Below are 24,620 nucleotides of genomic sequence, written 5' to 3' on the forward strand. Positions count from 1 at the left end.
GGTATGGCTCTGTCTGCTTTACATATCTGTTGACTCAGGGTAGAGGTATGGCTCTGCCTGCTTTACATATCTGTTGACTCAGGATAGAGGTATGGCTCTGTCTGCTTTACATATCTGTTGACTCAGGGTAGAGGTATGGCTCTGCCTGCTTTACATATCTGTTGACTCAGGATAGAGGTATGGCTCTGCCTGCTTTACATATCTGTTGACTCAGGGTGGAGGTATGGCTCTGTCTGCTTTACATATCTGTTGACTCAGGGTAGAGGTATGGCTCTGTCTGCTTTACATATCTGTTGACTCAGGGTAGAGGTATGGCTCTGTCTGCTTTACATATCTGTTGATTCAGGGAAGAGGTATGGCTCTGCCTGCTTTACATATCTGTTGACTCAGGATAGAGGTATGGCTCTGCCTGCTTTACATATCTGTTGACTCAGGATAGAGGTATGGCTCTGTCTGCTTTACATATCTGTTGACTCAGAGTAGAGGTATGGCTCTGCCTGCTTTACATATCTGTTGACTCAGGGTAGAGGTATGGCTCTGCCTGCTTTACATATCTGTTGACTCAGGATAGAGGTATGGCTCTGCCTGCTTTACATATCTGTTGACTCAGGGAAGAGGTATGGCTCTGTCTGCTTTACATATCTGTTGATTCAGGGAAGAGGTATGGCTCTGCCTGCTTTACATATCTGTTAACTCAGGGTAGAGGTATGGCTCTGTCTGCTTTACATATCTGTTAACTCAGGGTATGGCTCTGTCTGCTTTACATATCTGTTGACTCAGGGTATGGCTCTGTCTGCTTTACATATCTTTTAACTCAGGGTATGGCTCTGTCTGCTTTACATATCTGTTGACTCAGGGTATGGCTCTGTCTGCTTTACATATCTGCTGACTCAGGATAGGGGTATGGCTCTGTCTGCTTTACACATCTGTTAACTCAGGGTATGGCTCTGTCTGCTTTACATATCTGTTGACTCAGGGTATGGCTCTGTCTGCTTTACATATCTGTTGACTCAGGGTAGAGGTATGGCTCTGCCTGCTTTACATATCTGTTGACTCAGGGTAGAGGTATGGCTCTGCCTGCTTTACATATCTGTTGACTCAGGATATAGGTATGGCTCTGCCTGCTTTACATATCTGTTGATTCAGGGTAGAGGTATGGCTCTGCCTGCTTTACATATCTGTTAACTCAGGGTAGAGGTATGGCTCTGTCTGCTTTACATATCTGTTGACTCGGGGTAGAGGTATGGCTCTGCCTGCTTTACATATCTGCTGACTTAGGGTAGAGGTATGGCTCTGTCTGCTTTACATATCTGTTGATTCAGGGAAGAGGTATGGCTCTGCCTGCTTTACATATCTGTTGACTCAGGGTAGAGGTATGGCTCTGCCTGCTTTACATATCTGTTGACTCAGGATAGAGGTATGGCTCTGTCTGCTTTACATATCTGTTGACTCAGGATAGAGGTATGGCTCTGCCTGCTTTACATATCTGTTGACTCAGGATAGAGGTATGGCTCTGTCTGCTTTACATATCTGTTGACTCAGGATAGAGGTATGGCTCTGCCTGCTTTACATATCTGTTGATTCAGGGAAGAGGTATGGCTCTGCCTGCTTTACATATCTGTTGACTCAGGATAGAGGTATGGCTCTGCCTGCTTTACATATCTGTTGACTCAGGATAGAGGTATGGCTCTGTCTGCTTTACATATATGTTGACTCAGAGTAGAGGTATGGCTCTGCCTGCTTTACATATCTGTTGACTCAGGGTAGAGGTATGGCTCTGCCTGCTTTACATATCTGTTGACTCAGGGAAGAGGTATGGCTCTGCCTGCTTTACATATCTGTTGACTCTCCTTTTGGGTAGGGCCCTGGGGTCTCCTTTTGGGTAGAGTCCTGGGGTCTCCTTTTGGGTAGGGCCCTGGGGTCTCCTTTTGGGTAGGGCCCTGGGGTCTCCTTTTGGGTAGGGCCCTGGGGTCTCCTTTTGGGTAGAGTCCTGGGGTTTCCTTTTGGGTAGGGCCCTGGGGTCTCCTTTTGGGTAGAGTCCTGGGGTCTCCTTTTGGGTAGGAGCAGGGTTCTTCCAAATCCTCTCCTCACCCCCTTCAGCTTCACTGATTGGAAGAGACTTGACAGGTGAAGTGAATATGGTGGTAGATCATCATTAAGGTGGCCTTCACCTGGGCACTTCTGTCAGATCAGTAGTGAAGGAGGAGACATCATTATTTAGAGATTTGACAAAGATCCTGTGTTGTTCACAGATTAGTCCTAGTCTATTCTGGTGTTTGACACAGATCCTGTGTTCTTCACAGATTAGTCCTAGTCTATTCTGGTGTTTGACAAAGATCCTGTGTTGTTCACAGATTAGTCCTAGTCTATTCTGGTGTTTGACAAAGATCCTGTGTTCTTCACAGATTAATCCTAGTCTATTCTGGTGTTTGACAAAGATCCTGTGTTTCTTCACAGATTAGTCCTAGTCTATTCTGGTGTTTGACACAGATCCTGTGTTGTTCACAGATTAGTCCTAGTCTATTCTGGTGTTTGACACAGATCCTGTGTTGTTCACAGATTAGTTCTAGTCTATTCTGCTGTTTCTAACTTTCTATCTGTATTATCCTAGTGGGCACGTGATCATCACACCATGTGACCGTCTCCATTGAAAGAAAAGGTATTGATTTAATTATATTGCCCCCCTCCCCTCCTCTCCTCTCCTCTCCTCTCCCGCGACATTTTGTCTCGTTCCTAAGCAGTTTCCACTTTCCAGGAATGCCGCAGTTGTCACGAAGAGGAAGAGGCTGTTATTGTTAACGGTTGGAACCGAACCGAACGGACGTGATTCAGATGAAGAACCGGGGCGATCCTCCGCAGCACAATATCCGTTAGATTGACGGAATAATACGGAGTTAGACACAGAACGTAAAATGCGACCGTTATTACCGTGAGACAGGTACGTGACTGATGATTATTTTAACAGTTACCCGGGTAGACCTGGCAGAACGTTTCGACATCATGAGCATTTCAGACCAAGCTGATAATAATTAGGAAGATTCAGAATGGGTTTATAATTTTGCCTAAACGTTGTCCTTGATTACATGAATGTGTCCATCACAATATTCTTTATTTAATTTTTCACCTTTATTTAACCAGGTAGGTCAGTTGAGAACAAGTTCTCATTTACAATTGCAACCCGGCCGAGATAAAGCAAAGCAGTTCGACACATACAACCACACAGAGTTACACATGGAATAAAACAAACACAGTCAATAACACAGTAGAAAAAGACTATATGTAGTATGTGCAAATGAGGTGAGATAAGGGAGGTAATGGCAAAAAAAGGCCATGGTGGCGAAGTAACTACAATATAGCAAGTAAAACACTGGAATGGTAGGATGTGCAGAAGATGAGATGGGATGTGTTGAGTCTGTGTGCGTCCGTCCGAGTGAGATGTAATATCTCAGTGCCATAGATGTTATTCAAATTCAACGGGCATCAATAATATACATCTGTGAAATATATGAGCTGTAGCTTTTGTCTCCGGTCACAGAATATTCGCACAACGTTTGCGCTACAAAACAAACCGGTGTCTGTCTGGTTGTTTGGAAAGGGCTTGCTGCGTGTTGTTTTTTCTTTGTCGTGTATTGTCCTGGAAGTCTATGGTTTTGTCAGGTTGTATGTTGATGGGCTATTATTCTGAAACGGAATATCACGAGACATGTTATCCTGTCCCGCCTGCTGTGTGGAGGCTGCTGCGCTGTCAGGGAACAGCAGGACTCATGTAGGCCAGATGGTGCTGTTGGTGGTATGGAGTAGATCAGTCATGGTACTCTGTCCATCTACCTGCTGCTAATAGTGCTATGGAGTAGATCAGTCATGGTACTCTGTCCATCTACCTGCTGCTAATAGTGCTATGGAGTAGATCAGTCATGGTACTCTGTCCATCTACGTGCTGCTAATGGTGGTATGGAGTAGATCAGTCATGATACTCTGTCCATCTACCTGCTGCTAATAGTGGTATGGAGTAGATCAGTCATGATACTCTGTCCATCTATCTGCTGCTAATAGTGCTATGGAGTAGATCAGTCATGATACTCTGTCCATCTACGTGCTGCTAATAGTGCTGTTGGTGGTATGGAGTAGATCAGTCATGATACTCTGTCCATCTACCTGCTGCTAATAGTGCTGTTGGTGGTATGAAGTAGATCAGTCATGATACTCTGTCCATCTACCTGCTGCTAATAGTGGTATGGAGTAGATCAGTCATGGTACTCTGTCCATCTACCTGACACTGGTCTGTTGTGGTGTTGACACTGGTCTGTCGTGGTGTTGTGGTGTGGACACTGGTCTGTTGTGGTGTTGACACTGGTTTGTCGTGGTGTTGTGGGGTTGACACTGGTCTGTTGTGGTGTTGACACTGGTCTGTTGTGGTGTCATGGTGTTGACACTGGTCTGCCACGGTGTTGTGGTGTTGACACTGGTCTGTCATGGTGTTGTGGTGTTGACACTGGTCTGTCATGGTGTTGACACTGGTCTGTCATGGTGTTGACACTGGTCTGTCCCGGTGTTGACACTGGTCTGTCCCGGTGTTGACACTGGTCTGTCACAGTGTTGAAACTGGTCTGTCACGGTGTCATGGTGTTGACACTGGTCTGTCGTGGTGTTGTGGTGTTGACACTGGTCTGTCGTGGTGTTGACACTGGTCTGTTGTGGGGTTGACACTGGTCTGTTGTGGTGTTGTGGGGTTGACACTGGTCTGTCATGGTGTTGTGGTGTTGACACTGGTCTGTTGTGGTGTTGTGGTGTTGACACTGGTCTGTCGTGGTGTTGTGGTGTTGACACTGGTCTGTTGTGGTGTTGACACTGGTCTGTCATGCTGTTGTGGTGTTGACACTGGTCTGTCATGGTGTTGTGGTGTTGACACTGGTCTGTCGTGGTGTTGTGGTGTTGACACTGGTCTGTCATGGTGTTGTGGGGTTGACACTGGTCTGTCGTGGTGTTGTGGTGTTGACACTGGTCTGTCATGGTGTTGTGGTGTTGACACTGGTCTGTTGTGGTGTCATGGTGTTGACACTGGTCTGTCATGGTGTTGTGGTGTTGACACTGGTCTGTCATGGTGTTGTGGTGTTGACACTGGTCTGTCATGGTGTTGTGGTGTTGACACTGGTCTGTCACGGTGTCATGGTGTTGACACTGGTCTGTCGTGGTGTTGTGGTGTTGACACTGCTCTGTTGTGGTGTTGTGGGGTTGACACTGGTCTGTCATGGTGTTGTGGTGTTGACACTGGTCTGTCACGGTGTTGTGGTGTTGACACTGGTCTGTCATGGTGTTGTGGTGTTGACACTGGTCTGTCATGGTGTTGTGGTGTTGACACTGGTCTGTCACGGTGTCATGGTGTTGACACTGGTCTGTCGTGGTGTTGTGGTGTTGACACTGGTCTGTCGTGGTGTTGTGGTGTTGACACTGCTCTGTTGTGGTGTTGTGGGGTTGACACTGGTCTGTCATGGTGTTGTGGTGTTGACACTGGTCTGTCGTGGTGTCATGGTGTTGTGGTGTTGACACTGGTCTGTCGTGGTGTTGTGGTGTTGACACTGGTCTGTCATGGTGTTGTGGTGTTGACACTGGTCTGTCATGGTGTTGACACTGGTCTGTCATGGTGTTGTGGGGTTGACACTGGTCTGTCGTGGTGTTGTGGTGTGGACACTGCTCTGTTGTGGTGTTGTGGGGTTGACACTGGTCTGTCGTGGTGTTGTGGTGTGGACACTGCTCTGTTGTGGTGTTGTGGGGTTGACACTGGTCTGTCGTGGTGTTGTGGGGTTGACACTGGTCTGTCATGGTGTTGTGGTGTTGACACTGGTCTGTCGTGGTGTTGTGGTGTGGACACTGCTCTGTTGTGGTGTTGTGGGGTTGACACTGGTCTGTCATGGTGTTGTGGTGTTGACACTGGTCTGTCGTGGTGTTGTGGTGTGGACACTGCTCTGTTGTGGTGTTGTGGGGTTGACACTGGTCTGTCATGGTGTTGTGGTGTTGACACTGGTCTGTCATGGTGTTGTGGTGTTGACACTGGTCTGTCATGGTGTTGTGGTGTTGACACTGGTCTGTCATGGTGTTGTGGTGTTGTGGGGTTGACACTGGTCTGTCATGGTGTTGTGGTGTTGACACTGGTCTGTCGTGGTGTTGTGGTGTGGACACTGCTCTGTTGTGGTGCTGTGTTGATACGGTGTCGTGTTGTCCTCTCTCCAGCCCAGAAACACTGTAAACTGTATATCTTTCAGCAGCAGCAGCTGGCTTGTTGAGGTTCAGGCATCTCTCTCATCAGGCTGTGTGTGTGGATGTCAGGGCTGACTCAGGCGATGGTTGCCAAGGGAATAGAGGGTATGAAGGTAGAGAGAGGAGAGCCACTACAGTAAACATGAGATGTGTGATAAGCACAAAGCTGCTGCTGTCCTCTGGGTCTGGGCTGGCTATAACCTACCTCAACCTCAACCTCAACACATACACCTGTCCCCTGGGTCTGGGCTGGCTATAACCTACCTCAACCTCAACACATAAACCTGTCCCCTGGGTCTGGGCTGGCTATAACCAACCTCAACACATAAACCTGTCCCCTGGGTCTGGGCTGGCTATAACCTACCTCAACACATAAACCTGTCCCCTGGGTCTGGGCTGGCTAACCTACCTCAACCTCAACACATAAACCTGTCCCCTGGGTCTGGGCTGGCTATAACCTACCTCAACACATAAACCTGTCCCCTGGGTCTGGGCAGGATATAACCTACCTCAACCTCAACACATAAACCTGTCCCCTGGGTCTGGGCTGGCTATAACCTACCTCAACACATAAACCTGTCCTCTGGGTCTGGGCAGGATATAACCTACCTCAACCTCAACACATAAACCTGTCCCCTGGTTCTGGGCTGGCTATAACCTACCTCAACCTCAACACATAAACCTGTCCCCTGGGTCTGGGCTGGCTATAACCTACCTCAACACATAAACCTGTCCCCTGGGTCTGGGCTGGCTATAACCTACCTCAACACATAAACCTGTCCCCTGGGTCTGGGCTGGATATAACCTACCTCAACCTCAACACATAAACCTGTCCCCTGGGTCTGGGCTGGCTATAACCTACCTCAACCTCAACACATAAACCTGTCCCCTGGGTCTGGGCTGGCTATAACCTACCTCAACCTCAACACATAAACCTGTCCTCTGGATCTGGGCTGGCTATAACCTACCTCAACCTCAACACATAAACCTGTCCCCTGGGTCTGGGCTGGCTATAACCTACCTCAACACATAAACCTGTCGTCTGGGTCTGGGCTGGCTATAACCTACCTCAACCTCAACACATAAACCTGTTCCCTGGGTCTGGGCTGGATATAACCAACCTCAACACATAAACCTGTCCCCTGGGTCTGGGCTGGCTAACCTACCTCAACACATAAACCTGTCCCCTGGGTCTGGGCTGGATATAACCTACCTCAACCTCAACACATAAACCTGTCCCCTGGGTCTGGGCTGGCTATAACCTACCTCAACCTCAACACATAAACCTGTCCCCTGGGTCTGGGCTGGCTATAACCTACCTCAACCTCAACACATAAACCTGTCCCCTGGATCTGGGCTGGCTATAACCTACCTCAACCTCAACACATAAACCTGTCCCCTGGGTCTGGGCTGGCTATAACCTACCTCAACACATAAACCTGTCCCCTGGGTCTGGGCAGGATATAACCTACCTCAACCTCAACACATAAACCTGTCTGGGCTGGCTATAACCTACCTCAACACATAAACCTGTCCCCTGGGTCTGGGCTGGCTATAACCTACCTCAACCTCAACACATAAACCTGTCCCCTGGGTCTGGGCTGGCTATAACCTACCTCAACCTCAACACATAAACCTGTCCCCTGGGTCTGGGCTGGCTATAACCTACCTCAACCTCAACACATAAACCTGTCTGGGCTGGCTATAACCTACCTCAACACATAAACCTGTCCCCTGGGTCTGGGCTGGCTATAACCTACCTCAACCTCAACACATAAACCTGTCCCCTGGGTCTGGGCTGGCTATAACCTACCTCAACACATAAACCTGTCCCCTGGGTCTGGGCTGGCTATAACCTACCTCAACACATAAACCTGTCCCCTGGGTCTGGGCTGGCTATAACCAACCTCAACACATAAACCTGTCCCCTGGGTCTGGGCTGGCTATAACCTACCTCAACCTCAACACATAAACCTGTCCCCTGGGTCTGGGCTGGCTATAACCAACCTCAACACATAAACCTGTCCCCTGGGTCTGGGCTGGCTATAACCTACCTCAACCTCAACACATAAACCTGTCCCCTGGGTCTGGGCTGGCTATAACCTACCTCAACCTCAACACATAAACCTGTCCCCTGGATCTGGGCTGGCTATAACCTACCTCAACCTCAACACATAAACCTGTCCCCTGGGTCTGGGCTGGCTATAACCTACCTCAACCTCAACACATAAACCTGTCCCCTGGGTCTGGGCTGGCTAACCTACCTCAACACATAAACCTGTCCCCTGGGTCTGGGCTGGCTATAACCTACCTCAACCTCAACACATACACCTGTCCCCTGGATCTGGGCTGGCTATAACCTACCTCAACCTCAACACATAAACCTGTCCCCTGGATCTGGGCTGGCTATAACCTACCTCAACCTCAACACATAAACCTGTCCCCTGGGTCTGGGCTGGCTATAACCTACCTCAACCTCAACACATAAACCTGTCCCCTGGGTCTGGGCTGGCTAACCTACCTCAACACATAAACCTGTCCCCTGGGTCTGGGCTGGCTATAACCTACCTCAACACATAAACCTGTCCCCTGGGTCTGGGCTGGCTATAACCTACCTCAACCTCAACACATAAACCTGTCCCCTGGGTCTGGGCTGGCTAACCTACCTCAACACATAAACCTGTCCCCTGGGTCTGGGCTGGCTATAACCTACCTCAACACATAAACCTGTCCCCTGGGTCTGGGCTGGCTATAACCTACCTCAACACATAAACCTGTCCCCTGGGTCTGGGCTGGCTATAACCTACCTCAACCTCAACACATAAACCTGTCCCCTGGGTCTGGGCTGGCTAACCTACCTCAACACATAAACCTGTCCCCTGGGTCTGGGCTGGCTATAACCTACCTCAACACATACACCTGTTCCCTGGGTCTGGGCTGGCTATAACCTACCTCAACCTCAACACATAAACCTGTCCCCTGGGTCTGGGCTGGCTATAACCTACCTCAACCTCAACACATAAACCTGTCCCCTGGATCTGGGCTGGCTATAACCTACCTCAACCTCAACACATAAACCTGTCCCCTGGGTCTGGGCTGGCTATAACCTACCTCAACACATAAACCTGTCCCCTGGGTCTGGGCTGGCTATAACCTACCTCAACCTCAACACATAAACCTGTCCCCTGGGTCTGGGCTGGCTATAACCTACCTCAACCTCAACACATAAACCTGTCCCCTGGATCTGGGCTGGCTATAACCTACCTCAACCTCAACACATAAACCTGTCCCCTGGGTCTGGGCTGGCTATAACCTACCTCAACCTCAACACATAAACCTGTCCCCTGGATCTGGGCTGGCTATAACCTACCTCAACCTCAACACATAAACCTGTCCCCTGGGTCTGGGCTGGCTATAACCTACCTCAACACATAAACCTGTCCCCTGGGTCTGGGCAGGATATAACCTACCTCAACCTCAACACATAAACCTGTCCCCTGGGTCTGGGTTGGCTAACCTACCTCAACACATAAACCTGTCCCCTGGGTCTGGGCAGGATATAACCTACCTCAACCTCAACACATACACCTGTCCCCTGGGTCTGGGCTGGCTATAACCTACCTCAACACATAAACCTGTCCCCTGGGTCTGGGCAGGATATAACCTACCTCAACCTCAACACATACACCTGTCCCCTGGGTCTGGGCTGGCTATAACCTACCTCAACCTCAACACATAAACCTGTCCCCTGGGTCTGGGCAGGATATAACCTACCTCAACCTCAACACATAAACCTGTCCCCTGGGTCTGGGCTGGCTATAACCTACCTCAACCTCAACACATAAACCTGTCCCCTGGGTCTGGGCTGGCTATAACCTACCTCAACCTCAACACATACACCTGTCCCCTGGGTCTGGGCAGGATATAACCTACCTCAACCTCAACACATAAACCTGTCCCCTGGGTCTGGGCAGGATATAACCTACCTCAACCTCAACACATAAACCTGTCCCCTGGGTCTGGGCTGGCTATAACCTACCTCAACACATAAACCTGTCCCCTGGGTCTGGGCAGGATATAACCTACCTCAACCTCAACACATACACCTGTCCCCTGGGTCTGGGCTGGCTATAACCTACCTCAACCTCAACACATAAACCTGTCCCCTGGGTCTGGGCAGGATATAACCTACCTCAACCTCAACACATAAACCTGTCCTCTGGGTCTGGGCTGGATATAACCTACCTCAACACATAAACCTGTCCCCTGGGTCTGGGCTGGCTAACCTACCTCAACCTCAACACATAAACCTGTCCCCTGGGTCTGGGCTGGATATAACCTACCTCAACCTACCTCAACCTCAACACATAATCACCTCCACACATAATCCCCTCCCCTAGAGTACCTCAGCCTCCACAGAACGTTAATGATTATCCCTAGAGAGACTCAGGACCCCACAGACTCCTGCTTATTGCCTCTGTGTAACCTGCTGTTCCCTGGGGTGGTTTGGCTCAGCTTTGTCTCTTGGAGTGACTAATGAATAGGTTTGTCTCTTCAGCAGTTACTGCTCCTCGGGGCAGGTTGTTGATATTCTACTGAGACTATATAAACCATTAACAAGAGGCTGTGGTTGTTTAAGCCATCCCCTCAACACAGTTCCTCTATCATCCCCTCAACACAGTCCCTCTATCACCCATTAAGACACCCCCTCAACACAGTTCCTCAATCACCCCCTCAACACAGTCCCTCTATCACCCATTAAGCCACCCCCTCAACACAGCTCCTCTATCACCCATTAAGCCACCCCTCAACACAGTCCCTCTATCACCCATTAAGCCATCCCCTCAACAAAGCCCCTCAGGGAACAAAGAGAGAGACGTTAGGGCCCAAGGACAGCCATCGTCCGACCACTGAGTGGTTGACCTTGAGCCTCTCACTGTGAGATATAGAGTGTTCTGCTTGTTTGGCCACAGAGTGCTAGAGCCCCTCGTAGAGCCCCTCACAGAGACCCTCACAGAGCCCCTCGTAGAGCCACTCACAGAGCCCCTCGCAGAGCCCCATCATAGAGCCCCATCATAGAGCCCCATCATAGAGCCCCATCATAGAGCCCCATCATAGAGCCTCATCATAGAGCCCCATCATAGAGCCCCATCACAGAGCCCCATCACAGAGCCCCATCACAGAGCCAGCTAGAATAGGACTGATCTCTCTTCAGGACTGATCTCTCCTCAGGTTAGAATAGGACTGATCTCTCCTCAGGTTAGAATAGGACTGATCTCTCCTCAGAATTGATCTCTCCTCAGGTTAGAATAGGACTGATCTCTCCTCTAGTTAGAATAGGACTGATCTCTCCTCAGGTTAGAATAGGACTGATCTCTCCTCAGGTAAGAATAGGACTGATCTCTCCTCAGATTAGAATAGGACTTATGTTTCCTCAGGACTGATCTCTCCTCAGGACTGATCTCTCCTCTGGTTAGAATAGGACTGATCTCTCCTCAGGTTAGAATAGGACTGATCTCTCCTCAGGACTGATCTCTCCTCAGGACTGATCTATCCTCATGTTAGAATAGGACTGATATCTGCTCAGGACTGATCTCTCCTCAGGTTAGAATAGGACTGATCTCTCCTCAGGACTGATCTCTCCTCAAGTTAGAATAGGACTGATCTCTCCTCTGGACTGATCTGTCCTCAGGTTAGAATAGGACTGGTCTCTCCTCAGGTTAGAATAGGACTGATCTCTCCTCAGGACTGATCTCTCCTCAGGTTAGAATAGGACTGATCTCTCCTCAGGTTAGAATAGGACTGGTCTCTCCTCAATTTAGAATAGGACTGATCTCTCATCAGAACTGATCTCTCCTCGGGTTATAATAGGACTGATCTCTCAGGTTAGAATCGGACGGATCTTTCCTCAGGTTAGAATAGGACTGATCTCTCCTCAGGTTAGAATAGGACTGATCTCTCCTCAGGTTAGAATAGGACTGATCTCTCCTCAGGTTAGAATAGGACTGATCTCTCCTCAGGACTGATCTCTCCTCGGGTTAGAAAATGACTGATCTCTCCTCAGGTTAGAATAGGACTGATCTCTCCTCAGGACTGATCTCTCCTCAGGTTAGAATAGAACTGATCTCTCCTCAGAATTGATCTCTCCTCAGGTTAGAATAGGACTGATCTCTCCTCTAGTTAGAATAGGACTGATCTCTCCTCAGGTAAGAATAGGACTGATCTCTCCTCAGGTTAGAATAGGACTTATCTTTCCTCAGGACTGATCTCTCCTCAGGACTGATCTCTCCTCTGGTTAGAATAGGACTGATCTCTCCTCAGAATTGATCTCTCCTCAGGTTAGAATAGGACTGATCTATCCTCTAGTTAGAATAGGACTGATCTCTCCTCAGGTTACAATAGGACTGATCTCTCCTCAGGTTAGAATAGGACTGATCTCTCCTCAGGTTAGAATAGGACTTATCTTTCCTCAGGACTGATCTCTCCTCAGGACTGATCTCTCCTCTGGTTAGAATAGGACTGATCTCTCCTCAGGTTAGAATAGGACTGATATCTGTTCAGGACTGATCTCTCCTCTGGACTGATCTATCTTCAGGTTAGAATAGGACTGATCTCTCCTCAGGTTAGAATAGGACTGGTCTCTCCTCAGGTTAGAATAGGACTGATCTCTCCTCAGAACTGATCTCTCCTCGGGTTAGAATAGGACTGATCTCTCCTCAGGTTAGAATAGGACTGATCTCTCCTCAGGTTAGAATAGGACTGATCTCTCCTCAGGTTAGAATAGGACTGATCCCTCCTCAGGTTAGAATTAGGACTAATCTCTCCTCAGGTTGGGATAGGACTGATCTCTCCTCAGGTTAGAATAGGACTGATCTCTCCTCAGGACTGATCTCTCCTCAGGTTAGAATAGGGACTGATCTCCCTTCAGGACTGATCTCTCCTCAGGTTAGAATAGGACTGATATCTGCTCATGTTAGAATAGGACTGATTTCTCCTCAGGTTAGAATAGGACTGATCTCTCCTCAGGACTGATCTCTCCTCAGGTTATAATAGGACTGATCTCTCCTCAGAATTGATCTCTCCTCAGGTTAGAATAGGACTGATCTCTCCTCTAGTTAGAATAGGACTGATCTCTCCTCAGGTTAGAATAGGACTGATCTCTCCTCAGGACTGATCTCTCCTCTCGTTAGAATAGGACTGATCTCTCCTCAGGTTAGAATAGGACTGATCTCTCCTCAGGTTGGAATAGGACTGATCTCTCCTCAGGACTGATCTCTCCTCAGGTTAGAATAGGACTGATCTCTCCTCAGGTTAGAATAGGACTGATATCTGCTCAGGACTGATCTCTCCTCAGGTTAGAATAGGACTGATCTCTCCTCAGGTTAGAATAGGACTGATCTCTCCTCAGGTTAGAATAGGACTGATATCTGCTCAGGACTGATCTCTCCTCAGGTTAGAATAGGACTGATCTCTCCTCGGGTTAGAATAGGACTGATCTCTCCTCAGGTTAGAATATCCTCTGAGAAGAGGTTACAGAGCTTTCATGCTGGACAATATGAAGACTGGTACTCAGTGGATTTGCCCCGAACATAACACTTTGTATCCAGCACATAAAGTTAATTTCTTCAACAAACATTTTTCAGTTTTTCTTTAGTTCCTTATTGCAACAGGAAGAATGTTTTGTAATATGTGTTATTCTGTACAGGCTTCCTTCTTTTCACTCTGTCATTTAGGTTAGTATTGTGGACTACAACTACAATGTTGTTGATCCATCCTCAGAGTGCCACTGACATTAAACTCTGTAACTGTTTTAAAGTCACCATTGGCCTCATGTTGAGCGGTTTCCTGAGTTAAGAAGGACGTCTGTATCTGTCGATGTGCCCTTGAGCAAGGCACTTCACCCTCATTCTCTCCAGGAGCGCCGCACTCCGATGGCTGACCTTGTAAAACAACACATTTCACTGCACCTTTCTGGCGTATGTGACAATAAAACAATATTATAATTTATTTTGTGGTCTGAGTGTGTTGATTCACCATCCGACGTGTAATTAATAACTGCACCATGCTCAAAGGGATATTCAATGTCTGCTTTTATTTACCCATTTTGACCCATCTACCAATCGGTGCCCTTCTTTGTGAGGCATTGGAAAACCTCCCTGGTCTTTGTGGTTGAATCTGTGGTTGAAATTCACTGCTCGACCGAGGGACCTTACAGATAATTGTACATGTGGGGTACAGAGAAGAGATAGTCATTCATAAATCATGGGGCTGCAGGTAGCCTAGTGGTTAGAGCGTTGGACTAGTAACCAGCAGGTAGCCTAGTGGTTAGAGCGTTGGACTAGTAACCAGCAGGTAGCCTAGTGGTTAGAGCGTTGGACTAGTAACCAGCAGGTAGCCTAGTGGTTAGAGCGTTGGACTAGTAACCAGCAGGTAGCCTAGTGGTTAGAACGTTGGACTAGTAACCAGCAGGTAGCCTAGTGGTTAGAGCGTTGGACTAGTAACCAGCAGGTAGCCTAGTGGTTAGAGCGTTGGACTAGTAACCAGCAGGTAGCCTTGTGGTTAGAGCGTTGGACTAGTAACCAGCAAGTAGCCTTGTGGTTAGAGCGTTGGACTAGTAACCAGCAGGTAGCCTAGTCGTTAGAGCGTTGGACTAGTAACCAGCAGGTAGCCTTGTGGTTAGAGCGTTGGACTAGTAACCAGCAGGTAGCCTAGTGGTTAGAGCGTTGGACTAGTAACCAGCAAGTAGCCTAGTGGTTAGAGCGTTGGACTAGTAACCAGCAGGTAGCCTAGTGGTTAGAGCGTCGGACTAGTAACCAGCAGGTAGCCTCGTGGTTAGAGCGTTGGACTAGTAACTGAAAGGTTGTAAGATCAAATCCCCGAGCTGATAAGGTACAAATCTGTCGTTCTGCTACCTGAACAAGGCAGTTAACCCACTGTTCCTAGACCAGTTAACCCACTCTTCCTAGACCAGTTAACCCACTGTTCCTAGACCAGTTAACCCACTGTTCCCAGGCCGTCCTTGAAAATAAGAATGTGTACTTAACTGGTTAGTTAAATAAAATAATTTATAAATCATGTTGAACACTATCATTGAACACAGAGTGAGTCCATGCAGTTTATTGTGTGACTTGTTGAGCACATTTTGACTCCTGAACGTATTTAGGCTCCTTGACATAACAGAGAGGTCGAATACTTATTGACTCGATACATTTCAGCTTTTCAGTTTTAATTGACATTATGGGGTATTGTGTGTAGGTCAGTGACACAACTCTGGATTTGATCCATTCTAATCCATGTTTTAACTCGCAACAAAATGTGTAAAAAGTCCCGGGGTGTGAATCCTTTCTGAAGGCATCTTGTTTCCATGAACGTCCTCTTCCATGCAGGTATATATCATATACAATGCAGATGCTATTATTTATTACCTACTGTTTAGTAAGTCTCCTCCATCTCACAACATCTTGTTTGTGTGTTTGTCTCTGCAGCTCTCCTGTGGTGCTGTTCCCGGTAGCGGCATGGTCTACGCCCAATCAACAGACACCATCAAGCCCTCCCTCCTGCCCCTCCTCTCCCCCTCCTTTACCCTCCCCATGACCTTTAACCTCTCAGACAGGGGCAACACCAGTTCAGCGACACCCTCCATCTGGAACCACGACGCCCTCTCCTCCTCCTCCTCTTCCTCCTCTGGCCTCCAGAACACCACCCAGGTGTGGTATGAACTCACCCCAGCGGAGGTGGCTGTTCTGGGGCTGGTGTTCAGTCTCCTGTGGTTGGTGTCCATCCTGGGTAATGTTCTAGTGTGTGTAGTGATCCACCGTAGCAGAAGGAGTCAGTCCACTACGAACTACTTTGTGGTGTCCATGGCCTGTGCCGACCTGTTGCTGTCCCTGGGCTGTGCTCCCTTCATCCTCCTCCAGGTGACCTGCGGGGGCTGGCCTCTCAGCGCTGCCGCCTGTAAGGCTGTCCGTTACCTGCAGCACCTGTGTCCTGGTGTCCAGGTGTATGTTCTGCTGTCCATCTGTGTGGACCGGTTCTACACCATTGTGTACCCACTGAGCTTCAAGGTGTCCAGGGAGAAAGCGAAGAGGATGATTCTGGCCTCATGGATGTTGGACGCCGCTTTCGTCTCTCCCTGTCTTTTCTTCTACGGCTCGGAGGCGGGGGACGGGGGAGGGCACTGTGACTTCTTCCTGCCGGCGGGAAGCTGGGATGGCGTTCTGTACGGTTCCGTCCACCTGCTCCTGGGGTTCCTGGTCCCAGCTGTCCTCATCGTGTGGTTCTACCAGCGTGTGGTCCACTACATCTGGAGGATCGGCGCCGACGGACACACGGTCAGGAGAACCATGAACATCGTCCCCAGGACTAAAGTGAAGACCATCAAGATGTTTCTCATGCTGAACGTGGTGTTCCTCCTCACCTGGACTCCCTTCTACGTGGTCCAGGTGTGGCACCCTAGTGAGGCCCCGGGCCCCAGCAGACAGGGGGCTCTGGTGTTCTGCTGTGTGGTCTGGGTGTCGTTCAGCTCCGCCGCCTCGAAACCCTCGCTCTATTCCGTCTACAACGCTAACTTCAGACGCGGCATGAGGGAGACCTTCTGCACGTCCTCTATGAAGTGTTACCGTAGCAACGCCTACACCATCACCGCCAGCTCCCGCATGGCCAAGAGTAACTACGTGGGCGTGGTGGATATCCCCGTGGCGACCAAGACAACGCTCACCAAAGACTCCGTCTACGACACGTTTGACCGCGAGGCCAAGGAGAAGAAGCTGGCCTGGCCAATCAGAGCCAACCCTCCCAACACCTTCGTCTGACGGGAGGAGAGGGAGACAGGGTTTAACTATCAATCAGAGCCAACTCTCCCAACACCTTCGTCTGACGGGAGGAGAGGGAGACAGGGTTTAACTATCAATCAGAGCCGACCCTCCCAACAACCTTCGTCTGACGGGAGGGGAGGGAGACAGGGTTTAACTATCAATCAGAGCCAACTCTCCCAACACCTTCGTCTGACGGGAGGGGAGGGAGACAGGGTTTAACTATCAATCAGAGCCAACTCTCCCAACACCTTCGTCTGACGGGAGGGGAGGGAGGCAGGGTTTAACTATCAATCAGAGCCAACTCTCCCAACACCTTCGTCTGACGGGAGGAGAGGGAGACAGGGTTTAACTATCAATCAGAGCCAACTCTCCCACCACCTTCGTCTGACGGGAGGAGAGGGAGACAGGGTTTAACTATCAATCAGAGCCAACTCTCCCACCACCTTCGTCTGACGGGAGGGGAGGGAGACAGGGTTTAACTATCAATCAGAGCCAACTCTCCCAACACCTTCGTCTGACGGGAGGGGAGGGAGACAGGGTCTAACTATCAATCAGAGCCAACTCTCCCAACACCTTCGTCTGACGGGAGGGGAAGGAGACAGGGTTTAACTATCAATCAGAGCTGACCCTCCCAACAACCTTCGTCTGACGGGAGGAGAGGGAGACAGGGTTTAACTATCAATCAGAGCAGACCCTCCCAACAACCTTCGTCTGACGGGAGGAGAGGGAGACAGGGTTTAACTATCAATCAGAGCAGACCCTCCCAACACCTTTGTCTGACGGGAGGGGAGGGAGACAAGGTTTAACTATCGACGCTTCATTTCTGAGGATGATGTGTATTGTTGTAGAGGACAGTATCTGGGGTGCTGAAACACCGTCTTTAGTGGAACAGATGAGACCTGACGCTGACTTGCAGAGAGAGGAAAGGTGTTCACATTGTGTTGAATCAGCAGCTGGATTCCATGTCTGTCTGCTACAGTCTGTTAACATGTCTATAGTTCTGAATCCCCTGTCTGTCTGCTACAGTCTGTTAACATGTATATGGTTCTGAATCCCCTGTCTGTCTGCTAACATGTCTATGGTTCTGAATCCCCTGTCTGTCTGCTACAGTCTGTTAACATGTATATGGTTCTGAATCCCCTGTCTGTCTGCTAACATGTCTATGGTTCTGAATCCCCTGTCTGTCTGCTACAGTCTGTTAACATGTCTATAGTTCTGAATCCCCTGTCTGTCTGCTAACATGTCTATGGTTCTGAATCCCCTGTCTGTCTGCTACAGTCTGTTAACATGTCTATGGTTCTGAATCCCCTGTCTGTCTGCTAACATGTCTATGGTTCTGAATCCCCTGTCTGTCTGCTACAGTCTGTTAACATGTCTATGGTTCTGAGTCCCCTGTCTGTCTGCTACAGTCTGTTAACATGTCTATGGTTCTGAATCCCCTGTCTGTCTGCTAACATGTCTATGGTTCTGAATCCCCTGTCTGTCTGCTAACATGTCTATGGTTCTGAATCCCCTGTCTGTCTGTTAACATGTCTATGGTTCTGAATCCCCTGTCTGTCTGTTAACATGTCTATGGTTCTGAATCCCCTGTCTGTCTGCTACAGTCTGTTAACATGTCTATAGTTCTGAATCCCCTGTCTGTCTGCTAAAGTCTGTTAACATGTCTATGGTTCTGAATCCCCTGTCTGTCTGCTACAGTCTGTTAACATGTCTATGGTTCTGAATCCCCTGTCTGTCTGCTAACATGTCTATGGTTCTGAATCCCCTGTCTGTCTGCTACAGTCTGTTAACATGTCTATGGTTCTGAATCCCCTGTCTGTCTGCTACAGTCTGTTAACATGTCTATGGTTCTGAATCCCCTGTCTGTCTGTTAACATGTCTATGGTTCTGAATCCCCTGTCTGTCTGCTACAGTCTGTTAACATGTCTATGGTTCTGAATCCCCTGTCTGTCTGCTACAGTCTGTTAACATGTCTATGGTTCTGAATCCCCTGTCTGTCTGTTAACATGTCTATGGTTCTGAATCCCCTGTCTGTCTGCTACAGTCTGTTAACATGTCTATGGTTCTGAATCCCCTGTCTGTCTGCTACAGTCTGTTAACATGTCTATGGTTCTGAATCCCCTGTCTGTCTGCTACAGTCTGTTAACATGTCTATGGTTCTGAATCCCCTGTCTGTCTGTTAACATGTCTATGGTTCTGAATCCCCTGTCTGTCTGCTAACATGTCTATGGTTCTGAATCCCCTGTCTGTCTGCTACAGTCTGTTAACATGTCTATGGTTCTGAATCCCCTGTCTATCTGTTAACATGTCTATGGTTCTGAATTCCCTGTCTGTCTGTTAACATGTCTATGGTTCTGAGTCCCCTGTCTGTCTGTTAACATGCGTGTGGTAGGATGTCCATGATATGACCATGACATGGGGACAGTTCAGATTGTATGAATGGAATAGGTTTTCTCAGGTAGAGCAGTCTGTTAACATAATCCTATAATTATATACATGGTCCTCATACATTGTACCATCTGTTATAACACATTTAAACCATCTGTTATAACACATTTAAACCATCTGTTATAACACATTGTACCATCTGTTATAACACATTGTACCATCTGTTATAACACACGTGATGTTGTTATTGCTGTTTTGTTGTGATCCCTGTGGTTTTCATGGAGGCTGAAGCCTTGAGGTGTTTGGTCTGACAGACGGCCTTTAACTGGGCAGTCTTTGGTGGCTCCCCCGGCTCCCCTGAGCCACACGCAGATGGACGCAACAGACCGAGGACCTGATTGGTTGGCGATGAAGGAGTCTCACCCCTAACCTCTGACCCCTAACCTCTGCCGATGAAGAAGTCTCATTGAAACGCTCTGCATCATCACTGGCCTTGACTGCTCTCACCTGTCACTGCCAGACCCTGACCCCTAACCTCTGACTCCTAACCTCTGACCCCTAACCTCTGACCTCTAACCCCTGACACTAAACCCAGCCTCTAACCTGCCAGACACTCTGTTAGTCTCTGTTAGTGTGTGAAACTACTGTCTGTACTGTGATTTAAATTCTCATTGCTTTCTACTGATGAATACCTAAAGAATAAAGCATCAGATGTGAATCCACAGCAGCATTACTAGTGACAATGTGGACCTATTGTAAGATTTACCCAGATGTATAGCGACATGTGACTCATACAAAAGGGCCAAATGAATCAGAATGTTATTGCCTGTGTTTGAAGGATTGAAAATGAATCCGTCTGAGAGATATATATATATATATATATATACAGCTCAGTCTGTCTAGAGATATACAGCTCAGTCTGTCTAGAGAGATATACAGCTCAGTCTGTCTAGAGAGATATACAGCTCAGTCTGTCTAGAGAGATATACAGCTCAGTCTGTCTAGAGAGATATACAGCTCAGTCTGTCTAGAGAGATATACAGCTCAGTCTGTCCAGAGAGATATACAGCTCAGTCTGTCTAGAGAGATATACAGATCACTCTGTCTAGAGAGATATACAGCTCAGTCTGTCTAGAGAGATATACAGCTCAGTCTGTCCAGAGAGATATACAGCTCAGTCTGTCTAGAGAGATATACAGCTCAGTCTGTCTAGAGAGATATACAGCTCAGTCTGTCTAGAGAGATATACAGCTCAGTCTGTCCAGAGAGATATACAGCTCAGTCTGTCCAGAGAGAGATATACAGCTCAGTCTGTCTAGAGAGATATACAGCTCAGTCTGTCTAGAGAGATATACAGCTCAGTCTGTCCAGAGAGATATACAGCTCAGTCTGTCCAGAGAGATATACAGCTCAGTCTGTCCAGAGAGAGATATACAGCTCAGTCTGTCTAGAGAGATATACAGCTCAGTCTGTCTAGAGAGATATACAGCTCAGTCTGTGTCAGAATAAAATGTTGTCCTTTACCCCACATGGAGAGAACAGAACAGAGAGGATGTTGGGATAGTTGTTCAGATATATATATATATATAAAAACTGACTGTTGTAGAGACAGAATGTTGTAAAGAGGACACTACAGGAGACAGAACGTTGTAGAGAGGACACTACAGGAGACAGAATGTTGTAGAGAGGACACTACAGGAGACAGAACGTTGTAGAGAGGACACTACAGGAGACAGAACGTTGTAGAGAGGACACTACAGGAGACAGAACGTTGTAGAGAGGACACTACAGGAGACAGAACGTTGTAGAGAGGACACTACAGGAGACAGAATGTTGTAGAGAGGACACTACAGGAGACAGAATGTTGTAGAGAGGACACTACAGGAGACAGAATGTTGTAGAGAGGACACTACAGGAGACAGAACGTTGTAGAGAGGACACTACAGGAGACAGAATGTTGTAGAGAGGACACTACAGGAGACAGAATGTTGTAGAGAGGACACTACAGGAGACAGAATGTTGTAGAGAGGACACTACAGGAGACAGAATGTTGTAGAGAGGACACTACAGGAGACAGAATGTTGTAGAGAGGGCACTACAGGAGACAGAACGTTGTAGAGAGGACACTACAGGAGACAGAATGTTGTAGAGAGGACACTACAGGAGACAGAACGTTGTAGAGAGGACACTACAGGAGACAGAACGTTGTAGAGAGGACACTACAGGAGACAGAACGTTGTAGAGAGGACACTACAGGAGACAGAATGTTGTAGAGAGGACACTACAGGAGACAGAACTGAATGTTGCATTCTCACTTTTGTGAGTTATCATAGAGAAATGATGGACATAGAGACATATCTTGGAAGGAGTTAAGATGACACGCGAACAGGCCTATAGATAACACTTCACTTCCTGGTTCTTATTGTAATCTGGAGTTAAGAGATGAGGCCTGAATATTCAACAGGTTCTGGACATTAATATTCAACAGGTTCTGGACATGAATATTCAACAGGTTCTGGATATGAATATTCAACAGGTTCTGGTCTATTTTTTCCCATTTAACACAGATTCAGTGTAACATTCCTTTTCTTTCCAGGAACCAATGACACGTTGTGTACACACACACACATCATCATGTACACACACACACAGCGTCATGTACACACACACACAGCGTCATGTACACACACACACAGCGTCATGTACACACACACACTGGGGGGCCCAACCCAGACAGGAAGATCACGTCAGTGACTCAACCCACTCAAGTGACTCACCCCTCCTAGGGACGGCATGGAAGAGCACCAGTAAGCCAGTGACTCAGCCCCCTCCTAGGGACGGCATGGAAGAGCACCAGTAAGCCAATGACTCAGCCCTCCTAGGGACGGCATGGAAGAGCCCCAGTAAGCCAGTGACTCAGTCCTCCTAGGGACGGCATGGAAGAGCCCCAGTAAGCCAGTGACTCAGCCCTCCTAGGGACGGCATGGAAGAGCACCAGTAAGCCAGTGAATCACCCCTCCTAGGGACGGCATGGTAGAGCCCCAGTAAGCCAGTGACTCACCCCTCCTAGGGACGGCATGGTAGAGCCCCAGTAAGCCAGTGACTCAGCCCTCGTAGGTACGGCACGGTAGAGCACCAGTAAGCCAGTGACTCAGCCCTCCTAGGGACGGCATGGAAGAGCCCCAGTAAGCCAGTGACTCAGCCCTCCTAGGGACGGCATGGAAGAGCACCAGTAAGCCAGTGACTCACCCCTCCTAGGGACGGCATGGTAGAGCCCCAGTAAGCCAGTGACTCACCCCTCCTAGGGACGGCATGGTAGAGCCCCAGTAAGCCAGTGACTCACCCCTCCTAGGGATGGCATGGTAGAGCCCCAGTAAGCCAGTAACTCAGCCCTCCTAGGGACGACATGAAAGAGCACCAGTAAGCCAGTGACTCAGCCCTCCTAGGGACGACATGGAAGAGCACCAGTAAGCCAGTGACTCACCCCTTCTAGGGACGACATGGAAGAGCACCAGTAAGCCAGTGACTCAGCCCCTGTAATAGGGTTAGAGGCAGAGAATCCCAGTGGAGAACAGTTACAGTCAGGGAGGGAACCTTTTTAATAATAAGGGTTACATGGAGAACAGTTAGTCCAGGTGGGAACCTTTTAATAAATAAGGGTTACATGGAGAACAGTTAGTCAGGGAGGGAACCTTTTTAATAAATATGGGTTACATGGAGGAACATCTGACCTCTCTGAAATTAAAATGGATGGTCCTCCCTTCAGTAAAATATATTTCACCTAAACCCTCCCTGAACAAGTGGCCCTTCCCTAAACCCTCCCCTGAACAAGTGGCCCTCCCCTAAACCCTCCCCTGAACAAGTGGCCCTCCCCTAAACCCTCCCTGAACAAGTGGCCCTCCCCTAAACCCTCCCTGAACAAGTGGCCCTCCCCTAAACCCTCCCTGAACAAGTGGCCCTCCCCTAAACCCTCCCCTGAACAAGTGGCCCTCCCCTAAACCCTCCCTGAACAAGTGGCCCTCCCCTAAACCCTCCCCTGAACAAGTGGCCCTCCCCTAAACCCTCCCCTGAACAAGTGGCCCTCCCCCTAAACCTCCCTGAACAAGTGGCCCTCTCCTAAACCCTCCCTGAACAAATGGCCCTCACCTAAACCGTCCCCTGAACAAGTGGCCCTCCCCTAAACAAGTGGCCCTCCCCTAAACCCTCCCTGAACAAGTGGCCCTCCCCTAAACCCTCCCCTGAACAAGTGGCCCTCCCCTAAACCCTCCCTGAACAAGTGGCCCTCCCCTAAACCTTCCCTGAACAAGTGGCCCTCCCCTAAACCCTCCCTGAACAAGTGGCCCTCCCCTAAACCCTCCCTGAACAAGTGGCCCTCACCTAAACCCTCCCCTGAACAAGTGGCCCTCCCCTAAACAAGTGGCCCTCCCCTAAACCCTCCCTGAACAAGTGGAACTCCCCTAAACCCTCCCCTGAACAAGTGGCCCTCCCCTAAACCCCAAAATTATAATTAAAACATAGTGGATAGCAGTCTGCGTTGCCAAGCGCAATAGAAGTCAGTTCTATTTGTGACGCTGGACGCGGTGCAAGTCCTGACTCTCCCATCTCCTCATTGGTATATAGAGGCATATGCCCACATGCCATCTCCTCATTGGTATATAGAGGCATATGCCCACATGCCATCTCCTCATTGGTTTATAGAGGCATATGCCCACATGCCATCTCCTCATTGGTTTATAGAAGCATATGCCCACATGCCATCTCCTCATTGGTATATAGAGGCATATGCCCACATGCCATCTCCTCATTGGTATATAGAGGCATAACCAAAACAACCACTATGTGGATTTGACAGCTCTGACACAGTTCCCCCTCAGACACCACCAAAACATCAGCTATGTGGATTTGACAGCTCTGACACAGTTCCCCCTCAGACACCACCAAAACAACCACTATGTGGATTTGACAGCTCTGACACAGTTCCCCCTCAGACACCACCAAAACAACCACTATGTGGATTTGACAGCTCTGACACAGTTCCCCCTCAGACACCACCAAAACAACCACTATGTGGATTTGACAGCTCTGACACAGTTCCCCCTCAGACACCACCAAAACATCAGCTATGCGGGTGTCAGCTATCACCGGTGAGCATTTGATCTGATT

The 24,620-nt window shown here is 48.7% G+C and overlaps 1 protein-coding gene across 2 annotated transcripts; it reads left to right on the plus strand.

Moving 5' to 3' along the window:
* The first annotated feature begins 1,853 nt into the window (after positions 1-1,853).
* On the plus strand, positions 1,854-20,179 carry gpr19 (G protein-coupled receptor 19). Of its 2 annotated transcripts, none has more exons than XM_036945518.2 (2): positions 1,854-2,938; positions 15,741-17,324. In XM_036945518.2, exon 2 carries the CDS (start codon positions 15,771-15,773, stop codon positions 17,064-17,066), a length of 1,296 nt encoding a protein of 431 aa, XP_036801413.2. In that variant the 5' UTR covers positions 1,854-2,938; positions 15,741-15,770; the 3' UTR covers positions 17,067-17,324. The 2 variants fall into 2 exon arrangements, 1 of the variants encoding a protein (XP_036801413.2); XR_016486997.1 differs by lacking the exon at positions 1,854-2,938 and adding an exon at positions 17,870-20,179 and having other exon boundaries at positions 15,420-17,217.
* The last annotated feature ends 4,441 nt before the right edge of the window (positions 20,180-24,620 follow it).

The sequence above is a fragment of the Oncorhynchus mykiss genome, chromosome 15 (genome assembly GCF_057628025.1).
Source record: "Oncorhynchus mykiss isolate SJ-2025 chromosome 15, ASM5762802v1, whole genome shotgun sequence".
Lineage (NCBI taxonomy): Eukaryota > Metazoa > Chordata > Actinopteri > Salmoniformes > Salmonidae > Oncorhynchus > Oncorhynchus mykiss.